This window comes from Rhamphochromis sp. 'chilingali', assembly GCF_963969265.1.
Source record: "Rhamphochromis sp. 'chilingali' genome assembly, chromosome: 16".
NCBI classification, from domain to species: Eukaryota; Metazoa; Chordata; class Actinopteri; order Cichliformes; family Cichlidae; genus Rhamphochromis; species Rhamphochromis sp. 'chilingali'.
Window position 1 is genome coordinate 22482791 of NC_137943.1, and position 21484 is coordinate 22504274.

Here is a 21484-nt window from a genome sequence, read left to right on the forward strand (position 1 = left end):
GAGTGGTGGAGGCTGAGACATGTCCGCCCATCCTTACTGCCTGTGGTCTGCCAGTTAGGAAGTTGGAGATCCACTGACACATAGATGAGCTGAGTCCCAGATGCTCCAGCTTGGTGGTGAGTGTGGAGGGAATTATGGTATTAAATGCAGAGCTGTAGTCTATGAAGAGCATTTTAACATAATTCCCCTTTCTAGTGTCCAAGTGAGTGAGTGATGTGTGGAGGAGATGAGAGATGGCATCGTCTGTGGAACGATTTGGACGGTAAGCGAACTGTAGTGGGTCCAGTGTGTCTGGTAGTGAAGAAATGATGAAGTCTCTGACCAGGCGTTCAAAGCACTTCATCACTACTGAGGTGAGGGCTACAGGGCGGTAGTCACTGAGAGAAGTAGGGTGGGGTTTCTTCGGGACAGGAACAATGATAGACTCTTTGAAGCATGTGGGGATCACCGACTGAGATAAAGAGATGTTGAATATCTCAGTGAACACAGGAGCTAGCTGGTATGCGCAGTCTCTTAGGATACGACCTGGGATGCTGTCTGGTCCTGCTGCTTTCCTGGTGTTCACTCTCTTGAAGGCTCTCCTTACTTCATGCTCAGAGATGACGAGCACGTTTCCGGTGCTGGCAGTATCTTCCTGTCTGCAGCCGTTAGCGCCGCTAGCATTAGCATTGTTGGAGTCCTTAGCTGCAGCCTCGAAGCGAGCATAGAAAGTGTTCAGCTCGTCTGCCAGAGTCACGGCCGCGTTCGTCATACCGGTTGTTGGTGCTTTATAGTCCGTTATTGTCCTTAGTCCCCGCCACAGGCTCCTAGAGTCACTCTGTTGGAGTTGTGACTCTAGTTTCCTCCCGTAGAGCTGCTTCGCCTCTTTCACCGCCCTCCGCACGTTATATGACGCGGCTTTAGGGCTGGGCCATATTATACCGTTCACGGTAATACCGGTATAATGTTAGGCAACGATAGGAAAATGAAATATCGCGATAGAATGGGAGTAAAACGCGCATGCGCAGTGCCTTTGTTTTCATACGCACATGGCCGATTGTTGAGTGAAACAGATGAACCAGAATTGGTTTGTAAAAATGGTGCAACTTCCGTGATGTGGAACTGGTTTGGTGTTTGTCCGTCAGATACACAACAAAGCACATTTTTTTGCAGAACATGCAAGCGGCCGTCGTTATTGTCGTATTTGTCGGACTAAGATGCTCTTAAATCTGGGAGTAATCTGGGTCCTAAACTCCGTATGCTTCAGGTCAAACAACACTGCAGCATCACTTAGAGTTAAAAACTGTCTAAATTCTTTCATCTTTAATAAAACGATCAGCATTGCTGCTTTACCAGGTGTAACTATAAAGTGCCTCTCAACTTTAACTTCCAGGCATCCATGAAAACAAAAGTTATTACATTTAATGGAGTTAGAAGTTAGCAGGAAGCTAGCGGAAGTTAGCTCGCTAGTTTCGCTAGTTACCTAAGCATGATATTGCATGTTCTGACTGAGAGATTTCTGAAAAAAATCAAACGTACAGCTCTGCTATCACTTCCAACATAAATGAAGACAGGAAACTAAACAGCAGTGACGTTTGTAGGGTTACTGAAGTTGGGCTAGCTGGTATATAATGATGTGCTACGTGATCGCTAGCGACACAGCTATGTTAGCATAACATAAACAGTGAAGCTGGAGGACGAACACTAACACTTTTCCACTTATAAAAGTTAACGTGAAGGTTCTTCATGGTTAGAGACAAATGCAATCGCATGGCAGGATGCTGTAAACGGACCAAACTTCAGTCAGGAGAACAACTGAGATAATCCATCCACAATAAGAGGTTAGTCATTAATATACTGCAACAACATGGGAATAGAGCAGCTGCCAGAGAATTCAACATTAATGAATCAATGGTACAGAAGTGGAGGAAGCAAGAAGAATGAGTTTAATAAAGTTTGATTTATCTGACTGCTTTGTTTCGCTTAATGTGCCTTATAATCCCGTGCACCTTATGGTCCGAAAAATGCGTACTGCACACTGCAGTTTAATGTTGCAAAGCACCTCTTTTTAACTTCAGTGGATATTATACATGGTTATGCTCAGGATATGTCAGCCCATTTCTACTGGAAATGCCTTTTGGTTAAACTTTCAGCAAGGAATTTGCATTTGCACTGTTACATTTTTATAAAGCTTTAATGTACATAAAAACCAGCTTCTTGTTTAAGTGAAAATAAATGGAAGGTTGTCTTTTTGCGCTAGTAATGTTGTGGAGTTGTATTTTGTCTCGCATCAATTATATCGTCGGTTATATCGTTATCGCAAATTTTCAAATATATATCGTGATAAATATTTTTGGCCATATCGCCCTGCTCTACGCGGCTTTGTACGGGTCCATGTCCCCCGTCATGAGTCCCGTGTTGTAGGCAGCGGTGCGGGATCTCAGAGCGTCGCGGATGGTTTTATCCACCCACGGCTTCTGGTTGGGAAACGTTGTGATAGTCTTTGTCTCCACGGTATCATCCGCTAGTTTCCCGATGAATCCCACAACCGCTTTGATGTGGTGGCAGATTATGTGGTTCTGTTTGCTTCATCAGGTGGTGTCCTCCAGCTCGCACTGGAGCAGTTTGCAGTACCGGTGTTACTAACCCAAGTAGAGGACTTCTAAGGGTTACGAGTGGGTGGAGAGGGGAGTGGGAGGTCAATTGACGGATTGGTGCTGCGGCTGCAGTGATGCGGATGCTGTACTGGTCCGTTGTGGTGAAGAGAGAGCCGAGCGTAAAAGTGAAGCATTCAATTTACCTGTCAATCTACATCCCTAACCACACCTATGGTCACAAGCTTCAGGCAGTGACCAAAAGAACAGGATTGAGGATACAGAAATAGGTAAAAGAGCTTTCTTCAAAGGGTGGCTGGCCTCTCTCTTAGAGATAGGGTGAGAAGTTCAGCCATTTGGAAAAGGCTCAGAGTGCTGCCGCATCAAAAGGAGCCAGTTGAGGTGTTTCAGGCATCTGACAAGGATGCCTCTTGGGGTTGGTGTTTTGGGAATGTCCCACCGGGAAGACCCAGGAGTCGCTGGAGAGATTATATCTCTCGACCACCCTGGGACTGCTTGGTTTTCCCTCGGACAAGCTGGAGGAGGTGGTCAAGGATAGGGAGTTTGGGGCTTCTCTGCTTAGGCCCCTGCCCCCGTATAAACAGAAGAAAGTGCATGGAGGGATAGATATTTACACTGAATGTGGTCCTAAATAAGACAGAGATTCAATCGGAATGCTCAAATTAGAATTCATGACACTTTTACCTCATTGTCTGGCCTGTACATCTTGCCAAAAGAGTTATATGGCAAGGTGCTGATATTTTAACCTCCTGAGACTCTCTGCCCTCATATGGACTCATAACATTTTGGTTCATTTTATCCATATACTTAATTTGTATCATTTGTGTTTTCTTAAGCAATGGTGACTTTATTGTGCTGTTCTTTAAAATAAAGCCTTGTCCTCATATGAAAATATACTTTAAAAAAAAAAAAAAGAAATATCTTCTGCTTTTCTGTTACTATATCATTAGTTATAAAGTATTTTATAGTTTATTTTATACTTTATAGTTTATTTGTAGCTTTTTTAGTTAATACAGTATAAGTCCACACAACTATTTGTCATGATATTACCATATACCAATTATATCTTATGCACATAATTTTTGTCTTTTGTCTATGATTATATATTGTTATTCATTTAGTTAGTCGATGTATTAGCCTATCTTATATCATCATAAGAAATGGATAAGAATGAATGTCATGTTTTATAGCAGGCGCAGAGCTAGAGCTGAGGAAGTTCTGGTAAATATTGCAATGTTTTTGGACAGATTTAATAATTTGTGGTTACCAAAAAGTTTTGAAGCGAAATTCCATTTCAGTTTGCACATAAAATAAATTTTCTATTTATTTACTTACATTAACATACATAAAACCAGAGCTCTGCAATTTTAATTAATATAAAGACTTGTTTTATTTGGTCGCCTGCCAGTGGCATCACATCTTTCTCAAACCCTGTAGCGATAAACCTCCCAAGGAAGCACAGTAAATACCGGATGATCAGGCTTACAATAAAGTTATAACATTACAGTAATATTAGCTCTTCTCAATTACTTTGACTGAAGATAACAGCACTAGGCAATCCCACAACTGAATCCAACACATGGGATGACAAATATTTGCTCTAATCATTTAAGTACTAATCGTCTCACTAATCATTTTACAATCTGTTAAGTATTTTTAACTATAACAAGCAAAATACACTGCTCAAAATAATTCAAGGAACACTTGATCATCACAGTTTAACACAGAGTCACTTCAACTTCACAGAAATCAGTATTTCTAGTAACCAAGCTTAAACCATTGTGAATCAATTTCACTTGCTTTGGTGCAAACCCAAGTGTCTGGAAAGGCATCAACAAGACAACCCAAAAACTAGGGATGGTTTTTCAGGTAATGATCAAAGATTATTGCTCTGCTTTTTTTCTTGTTTTTGTTGTGGGTGTCCTTGTCACTACTAGTAGCACGAGATAATGCCTGCATCCCATTCAAATTGTACAGGTCCAGCAAACCTTCTTGCAAGCCATTGAAAAAAGCACTAATTGTGATTTACTGAAGGACAGCTGGACAAGGCTTAGAAGTGCATCAACCCAGCACCAGGGCTGGTATTGGTGACTTCGTATAACAGGAGGAGCACTGCCCTTTCTCAAGTGGGCTACTCATGTGCACATTTCTGATGGGCTGTGATCAGAGGTCCGACTGAAGGAGTCAGTTTCTCACCATCTTTTCAGAAACACAAGAGCTAGTGCCTTCAGGTCATTTTGAACGGTTCTTTCAGGAGACCTCCTTAACCTCTTTGCACAAACTAGCAGATACACTTTTTTTAAATAGCCCATCTCCTGGTGCCTCCTCAACACTTTTAAGACTCCGCTGAGAGACAAAGTAAACTTTCAGGACAACAGCAACATGACAGCACATATGGATGTGATATCCTGGAGAAGTAAGACTATTGACGACTTATGTATTTTGAATGAGCTCCAGGTACTGTGTGTGCTACCAGTAGTGACGGATACTAGCAAAAACAAAAAACTCCCCACCGCAGGGAAAAGGGTAACACCACCTGGGTCTGGGTGCAATTCCCCCCTCCAGGGGCAAGGGTACCTAGACCCAGTTTGTAGAGTACGCTTGGGGAGTGTGATTGTGTGTACAGCGTCTCTTTATGTCTGTCTCCACGTTGGTTGAGTGTGGAGTGAGTGCATATGAGAGTATGAGGGTGGGAATGGATGTTTGTGTCTGTGTGTGCCTGTATGTCTGTGTCTATATGTCAGGTTGGGTATCAGACGCCACCTCTCTGGGGACACCTCAGGCCCTCCAAGGTTTGGAGGCCTATCTCCACCCACCACCACTTCCCCTGCCGGTGGCGGACTCCCTCAGGTGTCGGTGTGTTGGTGGTTCTTTGTGTCTGGGGGTGGGCGTCCGGGTACACACCGGCTCACTCCTTGGCGGCCGCTTGTCGGGGCCTGGGGCCTGGGGCTCGCTCGGGCCCCTTTGGAGGTGGGGTGCCCCCGGCCTCTCGGCCTGGGGCTCGGTCACTCAGGCACAGCTGGGGGCCGGCGGAGCTCACGGGCGCGTCACTGCAACTCCCCCTGACTTCTGCTCCGCGGCTGCTGAGTGAGCCCTCATCTGGGACTCTCCTCGGCTCTTACTGGAACAGTGGCGCGGCTGCCCCTCTGTTGGTCTTCCATGGTCTCTTGTGTTCTGGGGGCCTCTGGATGTCTGGAGTTTTGATCTCCTCCATACCCGCTTCACACCCTGGAGGACGGGGCTGTGGCCCCCCCACACTCCCTAGCAGATCATTACATGGAGAAACCTTTGGAATGCAAGCATGCTGATCCACACAGGTATGCACACATGGGTATTCACAGACGCGGACTAAAGCTTTCTTGGCTGCTGCCTCAAAGCACACTGTGCGCTGTCTATCTTGCGTGCTGCACAATATCGTTTATTATTTAGTAAATATTGATATCTATGACTAGCTAGTTTATTGTGATGGTGCTTTGTTTTCTCTATTATTATGTTGCTCTTTGTTGTTTGCTGTCTCCTCTGTTTGTTTTTTTTGTTTGTTTTTTTTTTTTCTCCATACAGGTGACCCAGGAGTTCTTTTTTTTTTTCTCTCTCTTCCCCCCCCTTCTCACCGTCTCTTCTCCCCTTTGGTTTTCTTTCTTTCTCTCCCCCTCTTTCTCTCATTCATTCCCCCTGTCCTATTTATTAAAAAAAAAAAAAAAAAAAGACAAAGGATGAACTGAAGCTCTGCCATCACGTAATGTCGCATACTGCTGTTTCTGATGTCATTTAAGAAGAAAAAAAAAAAAAAAAAAAAAAAAAACTGGAGAAAAATCAGTCAGAAAGGAAGATGAGGAGAAAGCAATGATCTGTGGACAGCACCTGCAAAACCATTTTAGGGGCTTATTCAGTGCACGCCAGTGTGCTCCAGTGCACTTCAGGGTAAAGTGCACATTTTCTTGCATGTACTTGGGATCTATGTTACTGTTTATGACTTATTGGATTGCTATGATTATCATAATTTTATTTTAGTTAGAGCCTTGTGGATCAGATGTGGTAAAGCAGTCAGCCACCTTGATTCTTGGGACTTCCTTACACTGCCCTCTCCTCAAGCAAGCACTTTTTTATGAACTGTTTACCCACTAATTAAATAATTCATTTCTATTAATCAGTGGGAGACAGATCAGGCCTGCCTAAGTAAGCTAATTTATTAACACAAATACACTGGAATCCACTCACTGATATATTACATATAAAAACAAGGGCCATCTGTTACAGGCTGGTGACCATGGTGTACTCCTCATCATTGAAGACTGAGCATAGAGATAACTGTCCAAAACATATGCTCTGTCAATCCACACATGTTTGGTACACTCTGTGGAGTACACTGTGCCAGAAACTGTGCTGTGTCAACCAGCAAACTCACATACAAATCACACAGCTGACAAACAAATCTAGGGTAAGCTAGCAGCACCTATAGTAAATATCCCCAAGTGGACTCAAACATGTCCACAATCTATATCACCCACTCGAACACATGCACAGTCATCCTTTCGCAGTCGCAAACACCTCAATGCTGCAACATGTTATCTAATCCCTATTAAGCACAGAAAATATACTCTGCAAGTTTATGTTGTGAGTCTGTGTCAACATCTGTGGGTGCTGCCTGTCAGTTGGGGGCTCACTCTTTTTAGACAGAGGCTTTTTGTGAGATTAAAGGCTAATGTGATCTCTGACACACTACAGGAGCCCTCAGAGCACCCAGCCAACTGCTGTGTAGCCCTTTAAAAAAAGAAAAAGAAAAAGAAGGAAGGGGGGGGGAAAGGCTTGAGCTCCCGTTACATTCATCTGACTCACTATCCATCAATTATCCAAAAAGACAGATGGTTATGACGGTGAGCAAATTGAAGAGACAATGAAGTCATCCAAGGAAACTAAATGTGGCAGAGGATGGTGGTGGAACATCAAGCTTTTAACACAGGAGAGATAAACAATGCATACTCACGGAGCTATATAATTAAATACTGGCAAATAAAAAGTAACTAAAATATTTGGTATTAGAGTTACAGGAATTCTAACTGCTGCCTTTATGTGCAGGAGGGAAATGTATTTCATTGAGACCTTGAGCAGCAGCATTAAAGATATCCTTCATAGCCCAACCCTCCTAGCAACAGTGCTGTCTCCTCCCCCTGCTGAGTAGGAATGATGTGAACTGAAAATGGATAAAAGAACATTTCACACTTCAACTTACATATAAAGTGCTTTCCTCTCAGGGAGAAAGGTCATAGAGGTGTTGATTGGTGGTGAATGTGACAAAGTAAGTAAGAATCTTTAATGAATCCAGCAGCAAATGTTAAAAGAAAAAAAGAATGAACCCCATGACACACCTCAGTATCTGAAAAATACACTCTTTTAGCCACTGAGGTTTAAATGTACAGACATGCTGCACAAGTCTGCATGGGCAGCAGGTGTTTATTGCACATCTGATGAGACAGTGAAAACATAATGAAAAGTTAAGGAGAGTAAAGATTTTCTTGCACAAGTGTGAGCAACACTCGAGCTCCGATGTTCTTCTTCCTTCCTGTTCAGTTAGGCAAACAAACCATTTGGAAATGTATGGTTATGTTTGGCCTGAGTAATTACATACACACGCTCCCTCTCTGTTTTTCTTTCCATTTTACATTTTCACTCTGGGTTCTGTCTCCCATAAATTGACATACACACAACACAACTGAAACTAAGAAATGAGTGTGATGGTCACACTTTTATAATAACAACCATAATAAAGGCGACAGAAACTGTGCCTCTTTTTTTGTCAAAATGTGTGAATAATTCACACGATTGCAGATCAACTCACTTCTAAACATCAAATGCCTCATTCAAACACGCTGAAGCATGCACAGTGCTGCTTCACACACTTGTTGAAAAGAATAAAAGTGGATATACTCACAATCCCCGGAGCCGGAGCCAAATCTTCTCTATCTGTTCTGGCTGGAGGTACTTCAGGGCCGTGCTTTCAAACTCCTCAATCTCTTTGGTGGGAGACTCCATGTCTGACGGAGTTACAGATTTGCCAGCAACAGATCAAAAAAAAGTTTAATCCCTGTCAAATGTGAACAGTGAGGAAGGTGCAACGCAAAGAAGAGAAGTGCTGCGATGTGTTGGAACCCGGGATGTGACCGAGGTTTCCTCTCTTACAGTAGTTCCCACAGCTGCGACAAACTGGCTGCCATCCCTCCTGTTTCTCTCTTTTCCCTCTAGTTATGTGATAGAGAGTGTGTGACTGAAACTAAATAACACTCAAGCAGCTGTGGTAGTCATGAAGCAGTCCAACTGTACCTCTTTCCTCTCTCCCTCTCTTTCTCTGTTACTCATTCACTTCTCTGTCGTGTCAGCGCAGGGGTCCTGGAGCCGTGCCATGCTCTCCCAGCAACAACGGGATGCAGACGGCAGGGCAGCGCAATCCGGGATTAACGTTCACTGCCGAGCCCTCCGCACATGAGGGAGGGAGGGGAAAAAGAGCACCAGTCAAAGAGAGGGAGGAGTCTGGCTGATAATGAGAAACCATGTTCTGTTTCATCTACTGGAAAACTGGAGGGAGTGAGGAAGAAAAATGAGTGGGGACAGACATGAGGAAAAGGAAAAAAGCCTTTAGGAGAAGACGAAAGCGCAAGTGCGGTGAATTCCTGTGTAGAATTTGCTGGTTTAAAAAAAAGAAAAATACTTGCAAGAGGACATTTTCTTTTGAAATGTCAAAACAGTGACACAGCATTATCTTTTTTTAAGCATCTAATTTACAAATGCAGTCGCTCAACATTTAACTCATTCACTAAAAATGTGGCAGCTTTATGACAGCTGAAATGTAGATAATGCATGTTCAGTGCAACATATTAGATGCCATGCCAAGAGGGATTAAATAGCATGCAGAGAGTGTGCTGACACTGATTTGACAGAGATTACTTTGATCCATCGAGCACATTCAGGACCGCCCCACATTCAGCCCCCTAAAAATGGAGCAATTTAAAACATGGAATATTATTCCCTTTGTTTATTTTCCTTGCTTTCTCTAACAAAACACTCTACAGTATCTAAACACCGCAGTGCTCTCTGCCAAGCTCTTGTGGGCAGAAATGTCAGCCAAGCCAGCAATAAGTATAATACTGTCACAACTTTATAAGACTCATACCCATCGTTCTACACAGACTTGCATATATAGTGTGGTATCCTCGTATAAAATAAAAAGCTTTGTCTGTAATTACCTACAAAGTAGTAAGTCCTCAGTGCTGGATAGTCTATTTTAAACCTGCATCGTGCATGGTGCATTGTGTGCTGGAAATATATTCTATACAAGCATACTAAACTTTTTGTGCTTGCTTAACAACTAGTGAAGCATATTAGTTATTTTCTTAGGTTTCGTTTATTTATCCTTTTCCAAGTCCAACTGGAAGATTGCTAGGATGACTCACCCCCCTTACCTGCTCCCCTGAGCCCCTTACCATACTCTAAGGTCTTTCAATTACTTGATGCAGGATGTAGGGATAATGCCGGGGCGCCACCTCAAAGGGGCTCTTTCTTTCATCTGGTGAGATGCGTCCTCCATGAGGACAGAAAAGAGGTTTGCCTGAGTGCCACGAACCTGCTGATGTCCTCTTTAAAGGTGCGTTTATGCATCTGTTTTTTCCTTTCCTTTCAGATTCTTTCCTTTCCTGGCTGCCTTTCTTCATACCATTCTTTGTAACAATTCTTCTACCTGTCTGTGAGGGTATGCTGCCCCCAGGAGATATCAAGCCACATTCAGAGATGGCAGGTTAACCTGAGCAGAAACTACAATGACAACTTCACTAGTGACTGCTTCTGGTTCACAGATTTGCACCCCAGGGATCGTATGCACCGTGTAGTCTGTATGTGCGGTGTCATACTGCACCGGGAACACAAAGATTCCATCAAAAACGATGATTTCAAGGAGCTGGTCAATTTAAACTGTGCAGCAGTCACTGCACCCAAGAATCAAGTGTGTTTCCGAGAAGGCAAATAAATCTGTGATTCTTGGTGAGAAGCTTGTGAAAATCAGAAAATGTGTGGACCCTTGCTAAGGGTCAAATTTCCATTTAAAACACACTCAGTAGAACAATTTTGACAATTGTGGACAATTTGGGTAAGAATTACAGCTATCATTACTATTATTATAGCATTCCATGATAGCTGTACATGGAAACTGCTGGAAATATTGTACTGATAGCAATCAAACCATGGTTAAGGTGTCTGAACATTCAACCCCCTACACCTTTTCAATAATGCAATAAAATCTCAGAATCAACATCCACTTTATGCAGTGAAGGGCAAGATGTGCAGCCTTTTCTCACACAGTCATTTGGCAAATTAGTCTCCTGTAATTACTCTCAGTTTTATACGTAAAAAAGTCCAACAATATGAATATGATTGAGGAAACAGGTCGAAAGTGCTTTCCAGCCTTTCAGGGTACCTTGAAATGTGGCTGTTCAGAGCTGCTATAACACTTTCTCCTTCAGACACAGTTAGATGCCATATCGTACAAACTAATTCATGTCAAGGGTGCCCACAATTTGATGGATAGGCTACCTACAACATTTGTTTAAGGTTAGACATACGGCAGACCCAAACCTGATCTTAGAACATAAACGACAGACTGTTTCAAGCACTAGCAATAAATGTAGGCATGGGAAGTAAACAAGAAAGCATTGAATCATCTTTAATTATCTCCGAGAGATGTTTATAACAATAAACCCCCCTTTGGCATAAACTATCTTTGGATCGCTCAGTCACATTTAATTACCTGACAACTAGCTTTGGTTAATTATTGACAAATTGTTTTACCGTTACTAGAGGTTTAAGGAGAAAATATTTATAGCAACTCACACTGACTAGAAAAACGCTCAGTGATTTATGAAATGCTATGATAAAGAATGCAGCCTGGTTAAGTAGCCTCCAGCCTTTGCACCAAAAGAATCTCAGACAACACTTTAATTACATTGCCACCTGATGAATGAAACACCTTCCAGCAAAAAAGCACTGTAGTAATGTGCCGTGTTTGTGCCACTGAATTGCAGGAGAACGCGATACAACAACGATGAGTATGTGATGAAGTATTGGGAATTCTTTTGCTTGCTGCTGAGTCATCCTCTGTGCCACTGTTGCCAGCGAATTTGACTATAAAATTGAGAATATTTAACAGGGTGAGCAAAGATGCACAAACACACATAACAAGAAAAATGTGTCGAGTGTAACAGGGTAAAACAAATATGATGAACCAACAAAAGCAAAAAAGCGATGATGGTCCTTCACATAATGAAACTAAATACTGAAAGTCCCTGATAATTACAATTACAAAAGCTGTTCGCCAAAAAAAGGAATTCCAATTAATCCTGTTTTACAAAAATGAATTATTTGCAAGGATCTGCTGAATATTACACTCTGCTACAGCTTCCTTGTCAGAGTGCTTGAGTCTTCTTAAAGCTCACACATCGAAATCAAGACATTAACAGCTCTGGCCATTTGGCGGTACATGAAAAATTCAAATCTCATTTAAATTTCTGGGAGAGTCGATAAGGATATCTATGCATCAAAATAGCAGGCGCCTTTGCAGTAATGACCACGTTTTAGTAGAGATCATGAATCACAAAATATGATTACGCATCACTGCTTCATTTCTGGTTTTGTATTGGAAGTACTGTAGATACAGAGATGGGTGGGAGAAATTGAGGGCACCCAGCTGTAAAGCTATATTTATTTGCAAAATGATGGAGGTTGAGAATTACTTCAGACAAGAAATTTGCTATTTCTCCATCCCCACGACTGATTCAGATAAGTCAGAGGTGATGGAACATCTGAAGAGAAACCCAGGGTTAAGGATTAATGTGGTCAAGCTCGCATAATGTAAAAGCAGTTTACACAAGGACAAGCCTTCACTTCCGTATGTATGGTTGAAAAAGTCCAGCTGATTACGGCAGCTTAATCTGGGGGGTTTTGTGCCCCTCTAAAGGATCTAACTGGGGCAAAAAACGTTTCTGCTGTCGTGTCATTCTATTCACTCTTTGGGCCTTTTTTGTACAGCTATTCATGGTCCCAGAGGATGACTCTTGAACCTCTCTCTCTTGATACTCTGCATAACAATAGCCTTCAGTGGTAAATTGCATAATAGTAATTAACATTTTTTGTTACACATACATATTATTTAAGGTGTTTACAAGAGGATTTGAAAGTGTCTGGAAACTTCCATTTTAAAAATTTCACATCAGAAATTCTGTTACGGTGACTTGCTAAATTCTCAGCTTGTCCTCAGTAGCCCTTATTTCTTGCCATCCACACTGAACAGACAGAGAACAGGAGGTTGTGTAAGCTCATTAGTTGTAGATAACTATGGTAACAGGAGGGGTTAACAGGGCATTAATCTGTTTGAGAGACAACTACAAACTAAATACAGACTGTTTAACCTCTCAGAGAGCTAAATGTAGCTTACAAGTGCAGATCCCTCCAGACTTGTACTAAAAATACTATTGACTATTTTTAGGTAATTTCAGTCATTTTCAAAAACACAAAAAGTATTACTTAAACTCATTCAATTTAAACATGTTTTGCTTATTGCTACTCCACTACTTAACAGTGGGATGTTCAGGCTCTAGGGAGGCCAGTCCATTCATAGAGCAACATTAAGTGATCTAACAAACCAAGATATTCTAAAAAATGGTGAAGTGCAAAGACTGGACTGAAAATAAATTAAACAGCAGAAAAATGTCCAAAAGAAACCTTGGAAGAATCTTGGATTCTGGCTCCTTTGAAGCAAAATATAGAGAAATGTGGGACTTTTGCACAACACTATAATTTTATGAATGTCAGTCTTTAAAAATTATTATCTCTTATTTATTATGTACCATGAAATGTCTCTGAAACAATTCTATTAATGGGTTTTTTTCTAGTTGTCATGTAAAGCATTTTGGTATTTATCTAAAAATTAAAATAGCTTCCATAAACCTCAAGCAGTGAAAGAAACTTATGGTGGATAATATTATTGTCAGACAGGGGTAAAATGATGGTTACTATATAATAAAATCCAAATTAATACTTTAAAAATAATTTAAATTAAAGTTTTAAAGTTTTTATGAGGGCAGGCAATCTTGTCGATATTTGTGGTTCTTTCCCCCATCACACCTCTGTTGTTATGCCTCTAATATTCCCTTAAAAAGTCTATGATAGATGGTGATTTACTGCACAGGGATAAAGCTAAGGAAATGTTGCACTTACTGTAAATAACAGCTTAAAGTGACAAATGCTGCTGGAAATTTATGCTACATGGACAAAATACTTCACTGGCCCCCTTAGTGCCTTCCAGTCTGTAAAGGCTCTGATCCTATTAATACATTAATCCAGCAAGAATATTGATGTAAAGCAGTGGCAGAGCCTAAAGAGAGGAGTACTCATGTAATGGGTGATTATAATGCACAGTGTATTTAAAAGCTGTTATGCAAGCAGAGAGAAGACACTATTACTGAGTGAGGTTAAAGGGAATGAGCTAAGGGAATGGGCAGAATCATAGAAATTGTCTCTGTGGAATTTTTAGTCTACTTTCAAATGTCATTTTATTTAATTACTACAGTGGATGGCAATGCAGACACACATTTTTACCCTTATTGTGCAAAAGCAAATAATTTAAAAAACTTGGTTAACTTTATTTTGGGGATTTATACACCTATTTCGTCCTAAAGTAAAATGCAGTATCTTTCTATCCCATTAACATTTGAATTTTCTAAAAATAATACATTATGACTACTCCTGCAAGTCACCCTAATGCATCTACTGATCTATATGTAAGAAGAAAGAAAACGGCTGTAGACAGTAAAGATTCAGACTTTGGACGACACTGCGTTCTGCATATTTTAAAGTTTGACTTTTCTCCCTGCTACACATAAAACTATACTCCATATCAAGCTGTATAATATCAAGAAATATGTGCTACGCAGCAGTGACTTTTCCCAGCAGACCCTCATTAACCCGCTAGTAAGGCTAGTGATGGAGCTTGTTGCTGCGGGGAAGATGTCAGCGGGGGGCTGCGAATCTGCGGCTGCAGCCAGTGGAAGGGTCAGCCTCAGAAACTGTTGGATGGCACGATGAAGACAGCCACCTTAATCAGCTGTGCAATGTTCACAGCAGCGAACAGCATCCAATTAAGCAGTTGCCAAATCCAACTGAGGACCTCAAAAGAGTGCCTGTCCAGGTTTTGGCTGCATGTGTACATTTATTGAATGTTTGTCTGTGCTGAGTCTGTTTTTCTCATCATTTGGTAAGCATCTAGCCACCCTTGTAATCGTTTTCACTACCCTCTATTTATCTTTTTTTTCTGCTGTTTTTGAAAATGCCTTCATTTGGTGAAACATAGACTTGACATGAATTTTTAGTGCATTCCTATCAGTCACTACCTATCCATAAGGACTGTCAAAAAAAGGGGTTCAGAAAAAAAAGCACAGTTATAAATCTAGCACTAAATCTCAAAGGACCATTAGTGTAATAAGATTGGAATATAATGGAAATTAGTTTCTAATAAAAAGGCAATTCTAGCTAATGAATAACAACCTCTTCCCAAAATCTTTCACTCTTCCTCCTATGGGACGATAACAAACTAATCCTAATGGCTTTTTTGTATCATACCTCTTCAAAGATTTGGCTTTCAAAGCAGTAATTTTGAAAAGAAAAAAAAGTCAATCAATTAAAGAAACGATTGATTCAGATAGAGAGTAAGTGCTGATCAAAATGATGGTTCAGAAACTCTTGCACACTAATATCGTGTTTGTGTTGCATATATCAAGTTCCAGCAATTAGGAAAATGAATGCAATGGCAATCTATCATCTTCTGACATGGCAAATTCTGCAGGATCCAAAAAAAAAAAAAAGACAAAACAATTTGATTCTGCATAAAAATCACAGGTTTCCCCTTCTGCATGAATGCAAACTGCTATCTATTCAATTGGTAGCCAGTGCTTTAACAGAATATGGTTTCCATAATGAACAGAAGAAACAGCGTGGCACCAGCCGAGCAGATGAGTCACCGTGTGTTTATATACTAATGGCTCCATATTGTGTTTTAGTCCTCCCAGTTTGTGTGTGTGTGTGTTTGTGTGTAAACTGCAATCCTAAACCAGTTGCAACAGCAGCCACGTAAGCACCAGGCGACCTTTCAGATTGAAAAAGAAAATCAGGTAATCAAGTAACTGCGGGATTGACTAGAAAACAATTAAATTATATTCAACTAAGTCCAGTTTATGACAGTCAATATGTTTTAAGGCTCTCCAATCCTTCCTGCTAAACATCATGTGATCTTGCTCTATTCTCCAATAAATCTAATTATCATCACCCGGAGGATATCGGCCAGAACCGGCCTCGGAGGTGACACTGTAGTTACATCATTCCATGGATTACTGCTAGTTCCAGTGTCATTTAATCACCCTGTGCCATAATCTGGCTAGTTGTCATTAAGATGTATATCCCTGTGACTCCCTGCAGTTTTGGCCTGTATTAACCACAGCTGACATGGCCGAAGACGTCCCCTGACTTTCAGTAGGATCAGGACAAAGGTAATCATTGAACAGTATAAATCATTGTAAGCATAACATTGCCCTTTTCCACAGCTAACATTCACCACCTGCTATCACTATTTCACCAGCCAACACATTTTAGTAAAAAACAAAACAAAAAAAAGACTGGAGTAATTCCTAGCATATTTTATTTGTTTTAAACTGTTAGCGCTATTGAAAAGAATCATTCCCTTGCCAGTTCTTGAAAAACATAGGCAAACTGTTCATCTTCAGCCAAGGATGAACAGCCTCATGCTTGGCAATTGTTCCCGCACTCTGATTGAGGCTAAAGCTATGGCTAAATGACAAATGAACTGTTTCCTCTATGGAAGGTAGGAGTGCTTTCAGCTGCCCCAGTGTTTTCTTTTTTAATCTGAGCTATAGGTTTTAACTAAAGGACTAGCCTATGTCCAGTCAAGTGGAAAATCACTTTCTCCTTGTCACCACCCTACTCTGGAAAAGGGATCTGTGTTCCAGGGGAGACTGGCAGAGAACAACGACACTGTAATTTGAGATAACATAGAGAAGAGCTGGAGAGGAAGCATTTGTTACTGCAGACTGGAAACGAAGGAAAACCCGAAAACAACACTTGGATGGGATTTGAGAAGTCACAAACTGAGCACCCGATAAATTGTAAAATTGTGATCTCTGTGAGGACTTGCTAAACCAAAATATTGGGAAAACTAGTGAAAATCATCTGGCCATAACTCCCTGTCTATTTTCTGTACTATTAAAATCTTGTTATCAAGTACTAAAGTGCACTTTTAGTATCCTCTGACAAATGCTTACTTGTTGCCAACTGAGACATATTGCCGTCTCCAGGGCCATCAAGGTTAATTGGAATCAGGTGTTAAAAGACAAGCAATATTCTAAAAGTGACAACAAATTATGTTAATGGTAGTTTGAAGTCCTTGTTATCAAGGTGGAATCAATCACGCCCAAGTCCCTCGAGGTCAGCAGCCTTAAATAGCAATTAACAGAGTAAATGTGAGTGTGCATGCGTATGTGTGTGCATCAGCTAAATGTCAGACAGGAGATTATCTTCTTCATTAACAAAAAAAACAAACCTGAAGAGGTTCAACTTTAAATATCGCCTGCTCAAGTTCATTCTGATCCAAAAACAGAAAACAAATACAAAATACAGAGCAATGCCTGATGGTGCACGCTGCCACATTGTAAGATAATAAGATGAACATGGCTGCTGATGTCCCACTGTAGCACCACGCAGGATGCATTTCATGATAATTAACATATAATGAGCATTACTTGTTCTGGCATCATTACTGGGATATTTCTGACAGCAGCAAACCTGATGGCAGTTTTCTCTGTGGCATCTGGTTCATCTGCTGGAGGAAGATCATCGGCCAGAATCTCTTCAGGACTCCGTGGGTCATTCAGGGGGGGCTTCTGCTCTTTGCCTTTGATCCCCATCCCTGCAGTGATGGCATTCCACAAAGCACTCTGGGACTTTGAGCCTAAATAAAACAAAAGCCTGCTGGTGTCACAGTCATTTCATACAGTGAATAAACCGTTAATTTGTTTCAAGGTGTTGTTTCACAAAAGATATTGAAGCATTGGCTGCAGGAGTACGTTTCACTGAAAGGGAGTGACAGATTTCAGCGCCTCTGTAATACTGCCCTCATGTGGATGATTGTCATTAGTGCCAGTGCGCTCACTTAAGAGGAGAGGAGGCAACTTTTTTGCTCAGTTATAGGTTTTTCAGTTAATTAACCACTCCTACATCCATACATTTGCATGAGGAAATCCATTACTGCAAATATATTCTAACATATTATTACATATCTTCAGTTTAAGTCTCTATTATTTACAAAACACTTTTTAACCCTTTAACTTTCTGGTCAGGCCAAACTGTCTCTAAATTATCTCTGCAGAAAAGACTTCCTATAAAAATCTATTGTCATAACAATAACAAAGAAATATGAAGTATGGTTGCAAATATTTCAAAACAGACTTTCAGCACTTTCTTATATTCATTTTATTGAGTTGGTCAGAACTCTTTAAATATCTCAAAAACTTGGATGGATGGAAATGTGATGAGTTGAATAACAATGAAGTATAACAATGGTGATACTTACGTGCAAAACTGGCCTGAGGTCTTGCTGAGCTGTCTTCTTCATTTGCCACTAGAAGGAAAAACAATTAAATAAATAATTCAACAAATGTTAAAATTGTGCATCAAGAATGATAACGTGAAACCTCTTTAGCCAAATCCTTTGATTAAGATGTTTAGTACATACAGTATCTGTAGTACATTATTTTTTACATTGTATTTGTGGTGAATAGGTGTTTGACTTAATGCTTTCATGTATTTGCTGATGCTATCTCTGTACTTTTGCTCAGCTGGAATTTTAACAGTCCCTTAAACATATTTGCACAGTATGGTAGTGAAGAACACACTCATTAGCTACATCCTTAGCTATACATGTTCCACTGCCAGTTAAGGCAGATTTCTGATCAGCAAACCACGTGGCAGCAACTTTTAATCATGTAGGCAAGTTCAAGATGACCTGCTGGAGATCAAAGTGAGTATCAAAAGTGAGAAGAAAGCGAATTTAAGTGACTTTGAATGTGACATGGTTGCTGGTGATCAGATACTGCTGATCTACTGGGATCTTCCCACACCTCCATCTGCAGGGTTTATAGTGCTTGGTCTGAAAAGAGAAAACATCCAGGGTGTAGCAGTACTCTGGGTGGAAATGCCTTGCTTATGATAGAGGTCAAAGGAGAATGACAAGACTGCTCCAAGCTGGTAAGAAGGCAATAATAACTCAAATAACCACTTACCAAGGTATGCAGAAAAGCTCTTAGAACACATAATACGCCAAATCTTGAAGCAGATGAGCTACAGAACCAGAAGATCACACAGAGTGCCACTCTTGTCAGGCAAGTACAGAAAACTGAGTTTCACATGAGCTCGGTAAAACTTGGGAAGATTGACAAAACATCCCCTGGTTTAATAACACTCTATATCAACAGTTACACACTATATAGAATAACTTTATAGAATTATATTTGTATATATTATATACAAATATAATATATACAAATATAAACATATATACAATATACAAATACAAATATAAAATATTTTATTTTATATTTGGCAGCTATCAGCAAATAGTTATCAGCTATTCTGAAACAAAAAAAAAGACACTTTTTATCCATAACAAAAACTCCATAACAGCAAATGAACTGTAACACAGAAAATACAAATGCTATTTATGGTCTCATCACAACAATGATAAGAAAAATAAACTGGGCCAATATGGCATGTTTGTTAATACAGGGATGTTAATGTGATCTCTGGTCTCCCACTCAGACACACACGTCTCCGAGTGTCCAGCATTCAGACGGTTACCTGAGAACTCGTGAGAGAAAATCTGCTCACACAGATATGTAGAGCCAAATACAGTAAATAATGTCCCTGAAATGTTCTGAAGACAGTTAACCTTGTCAGGTAGTGATGTCCAGCAGTTGAAAATGCAAGCTCCATGAACACGCACAGCTGTGAATTCCAGCTCGTTCGTAGTTCTGCAAACTTCAAGTCGAGGTTTTCACTTCAATCAGCTGCATTTCGATGTCCTCTGTGTCCAGCCAGTTAATGCAAGACAAATCCAGCTGCTCATGAAAGCTTTCTGGTTTGATCAGAAAAGAAAACATTGGTCCATACACCTGAAAATCCAGAAAACACATTGTGAATTCTGTCTCGAGTCTTTGGATGTATCCATGTATTTACGTGGTGCTGATGCTGCGCTGAGCGGAGAGCTCCTGAAGCTTTTGAAGTGGAAATTTCAACATTGCTTGAAAAAACTGCCAGCTAGCAACGTCCCTCTCACCGGTAAGTTATTTTTAGCCAATTACAAGTTGAATCTGATAGTTGGGGTTGTTAGCTAAGATACCGTCATTAAGAAGCGGCACAACTAATGTGTTAACTAATGTGTCTATGCGAGCTAATTTGTGATGTGCACCGCTTATTTTTTAATGCACCTTCTCAGATTAATTCACTGCGTGTCGTGCCCGGGGCTGGACTGGGACAAAAAAATCGGCCCGGGCATTTTGACTAGAGACCGGCCCACCAGGTATTATAGGAAAAGCCATAAAGCCTTTGAATGAAAACATACGCTGTTGCGACAGTGATGTACACTGTCTTGTTGGTATATGTATGATTTCTATTTTACATGAGATAAAAACTTTGGTTGTAAGATTCAGATAATCATTTATTAAAAGCGAGACATTTTAAATGAGAATAAGAAAGAAAGGTATTTCCTTGTGCCCCCCTTTCCCTGTTAATGCCCTACATGACCCCCTGGCAACACTTTGCTAGACCCACCCCTGCACAGTTACCAGCTGTCAGCTACATAAAAAAAAGGATCCTGGTGTTGTTTGTCTCTCAGAAACAGTTCATAACTTCCCTTCAACTCATTCATATCACCTAAAAGGTAAACCTGTTTCTCCATCACCTGTTCAGCTCTGATGATTCAGTAAGGACATCTCCTGGTTTCATCTTCATGTTTCCCTCTCACCACATATCCAAACCGATATCATGACCAGCAGCTTTACAGCTGTGGCTCCAGCAAACATCAGCTGATACTAGAAATCAATATTAAATAAATTCTAACAACAGCTGATCAAGCTTAAACGCGCTGCTGTTGTTTAGCGCGACATCCGCTGGTTTCCTCTTTCCGGTGGACGATAAATAAACAAGAGGGAAAAGCCGATCAGCTGATCATCGATCAGTTTCATGATTGAAGTAGCAACAGGAAAGGGAGGGGAGAGAATGAGAGAAGAAGAGGCAGCTGTGCAGCGTAACGACAGAATAACTCCAGCTTTGTGTCTTTTTCATTGTAGCTAAAGTCCGGGACAAACTGTTCCTTTTCACCTCAATACGAAACACGTAATATTTTCTCTGAATACGGGACGATTCTGTCTTTTTACGGGACGGTTGGAAACTCTACTAACTAACCTTATGAATAAAATAAAGTTCACTATCAGTAACATCATAGCACCCAGCTGTATAGTAACTCCGTCATGCTAGCTAGTTATTGCTATTACTAGTTATTGCAACTGACAACAAAAATAAACTGCACCTAAACTTGGTTTATATCTGACCCAGATAGACTGCAGTTCATAACTTCTTACCTGAAGTTCAGTTCACCTGACAATCGCCTCTGGTCTCTCTTCCTCCTGCCTCCCCTTTCCTTCATCCACCTTTATTTTATACATCGGCCAGCATCTGGCCAATCCACCACCTCTTATTGTTTATACCGCTACAAAAAACAACAACAAAGA

The 21484-nt window shown here is 40.7% G+C and overlaps 1 protein-coding gene across 6 annotated transcripts in view; it reads right to left on the minus strand.

Moving 5' to 3' along the window:
* Positions 1-21484, minus strand: part of pde1cb (phosphodiesterase 1C, calmodulin-dependent b) — a 117944-nt gene that overhangs the window by 67131 nt on the left and 29329 nt on the right. For 4 of the 6 annotated variants that reach the window (XM_080907780.1, XM_080907779.1, XM_080907781.1 and 1 more), the window contains exons 2-3: positions 18271-18318; positions 17484-17649 (exon numbers count right to left, since the gene is read on the minus strand). In XM_080907780.1, coding sequence (XP_080763906.1) covers positions 17484-17649; positions 18271-18318 — 214 coding nt within the window. Of the gene's footprint in view, positions 1-8523; positions 9117-17483; positions 17650-18270; positions 18319-21484 lie in introns of those variants that run through there. The other 2 variants (XM_080907783.1, XM_080907782.1) reach the window with 2 other exon arrangements.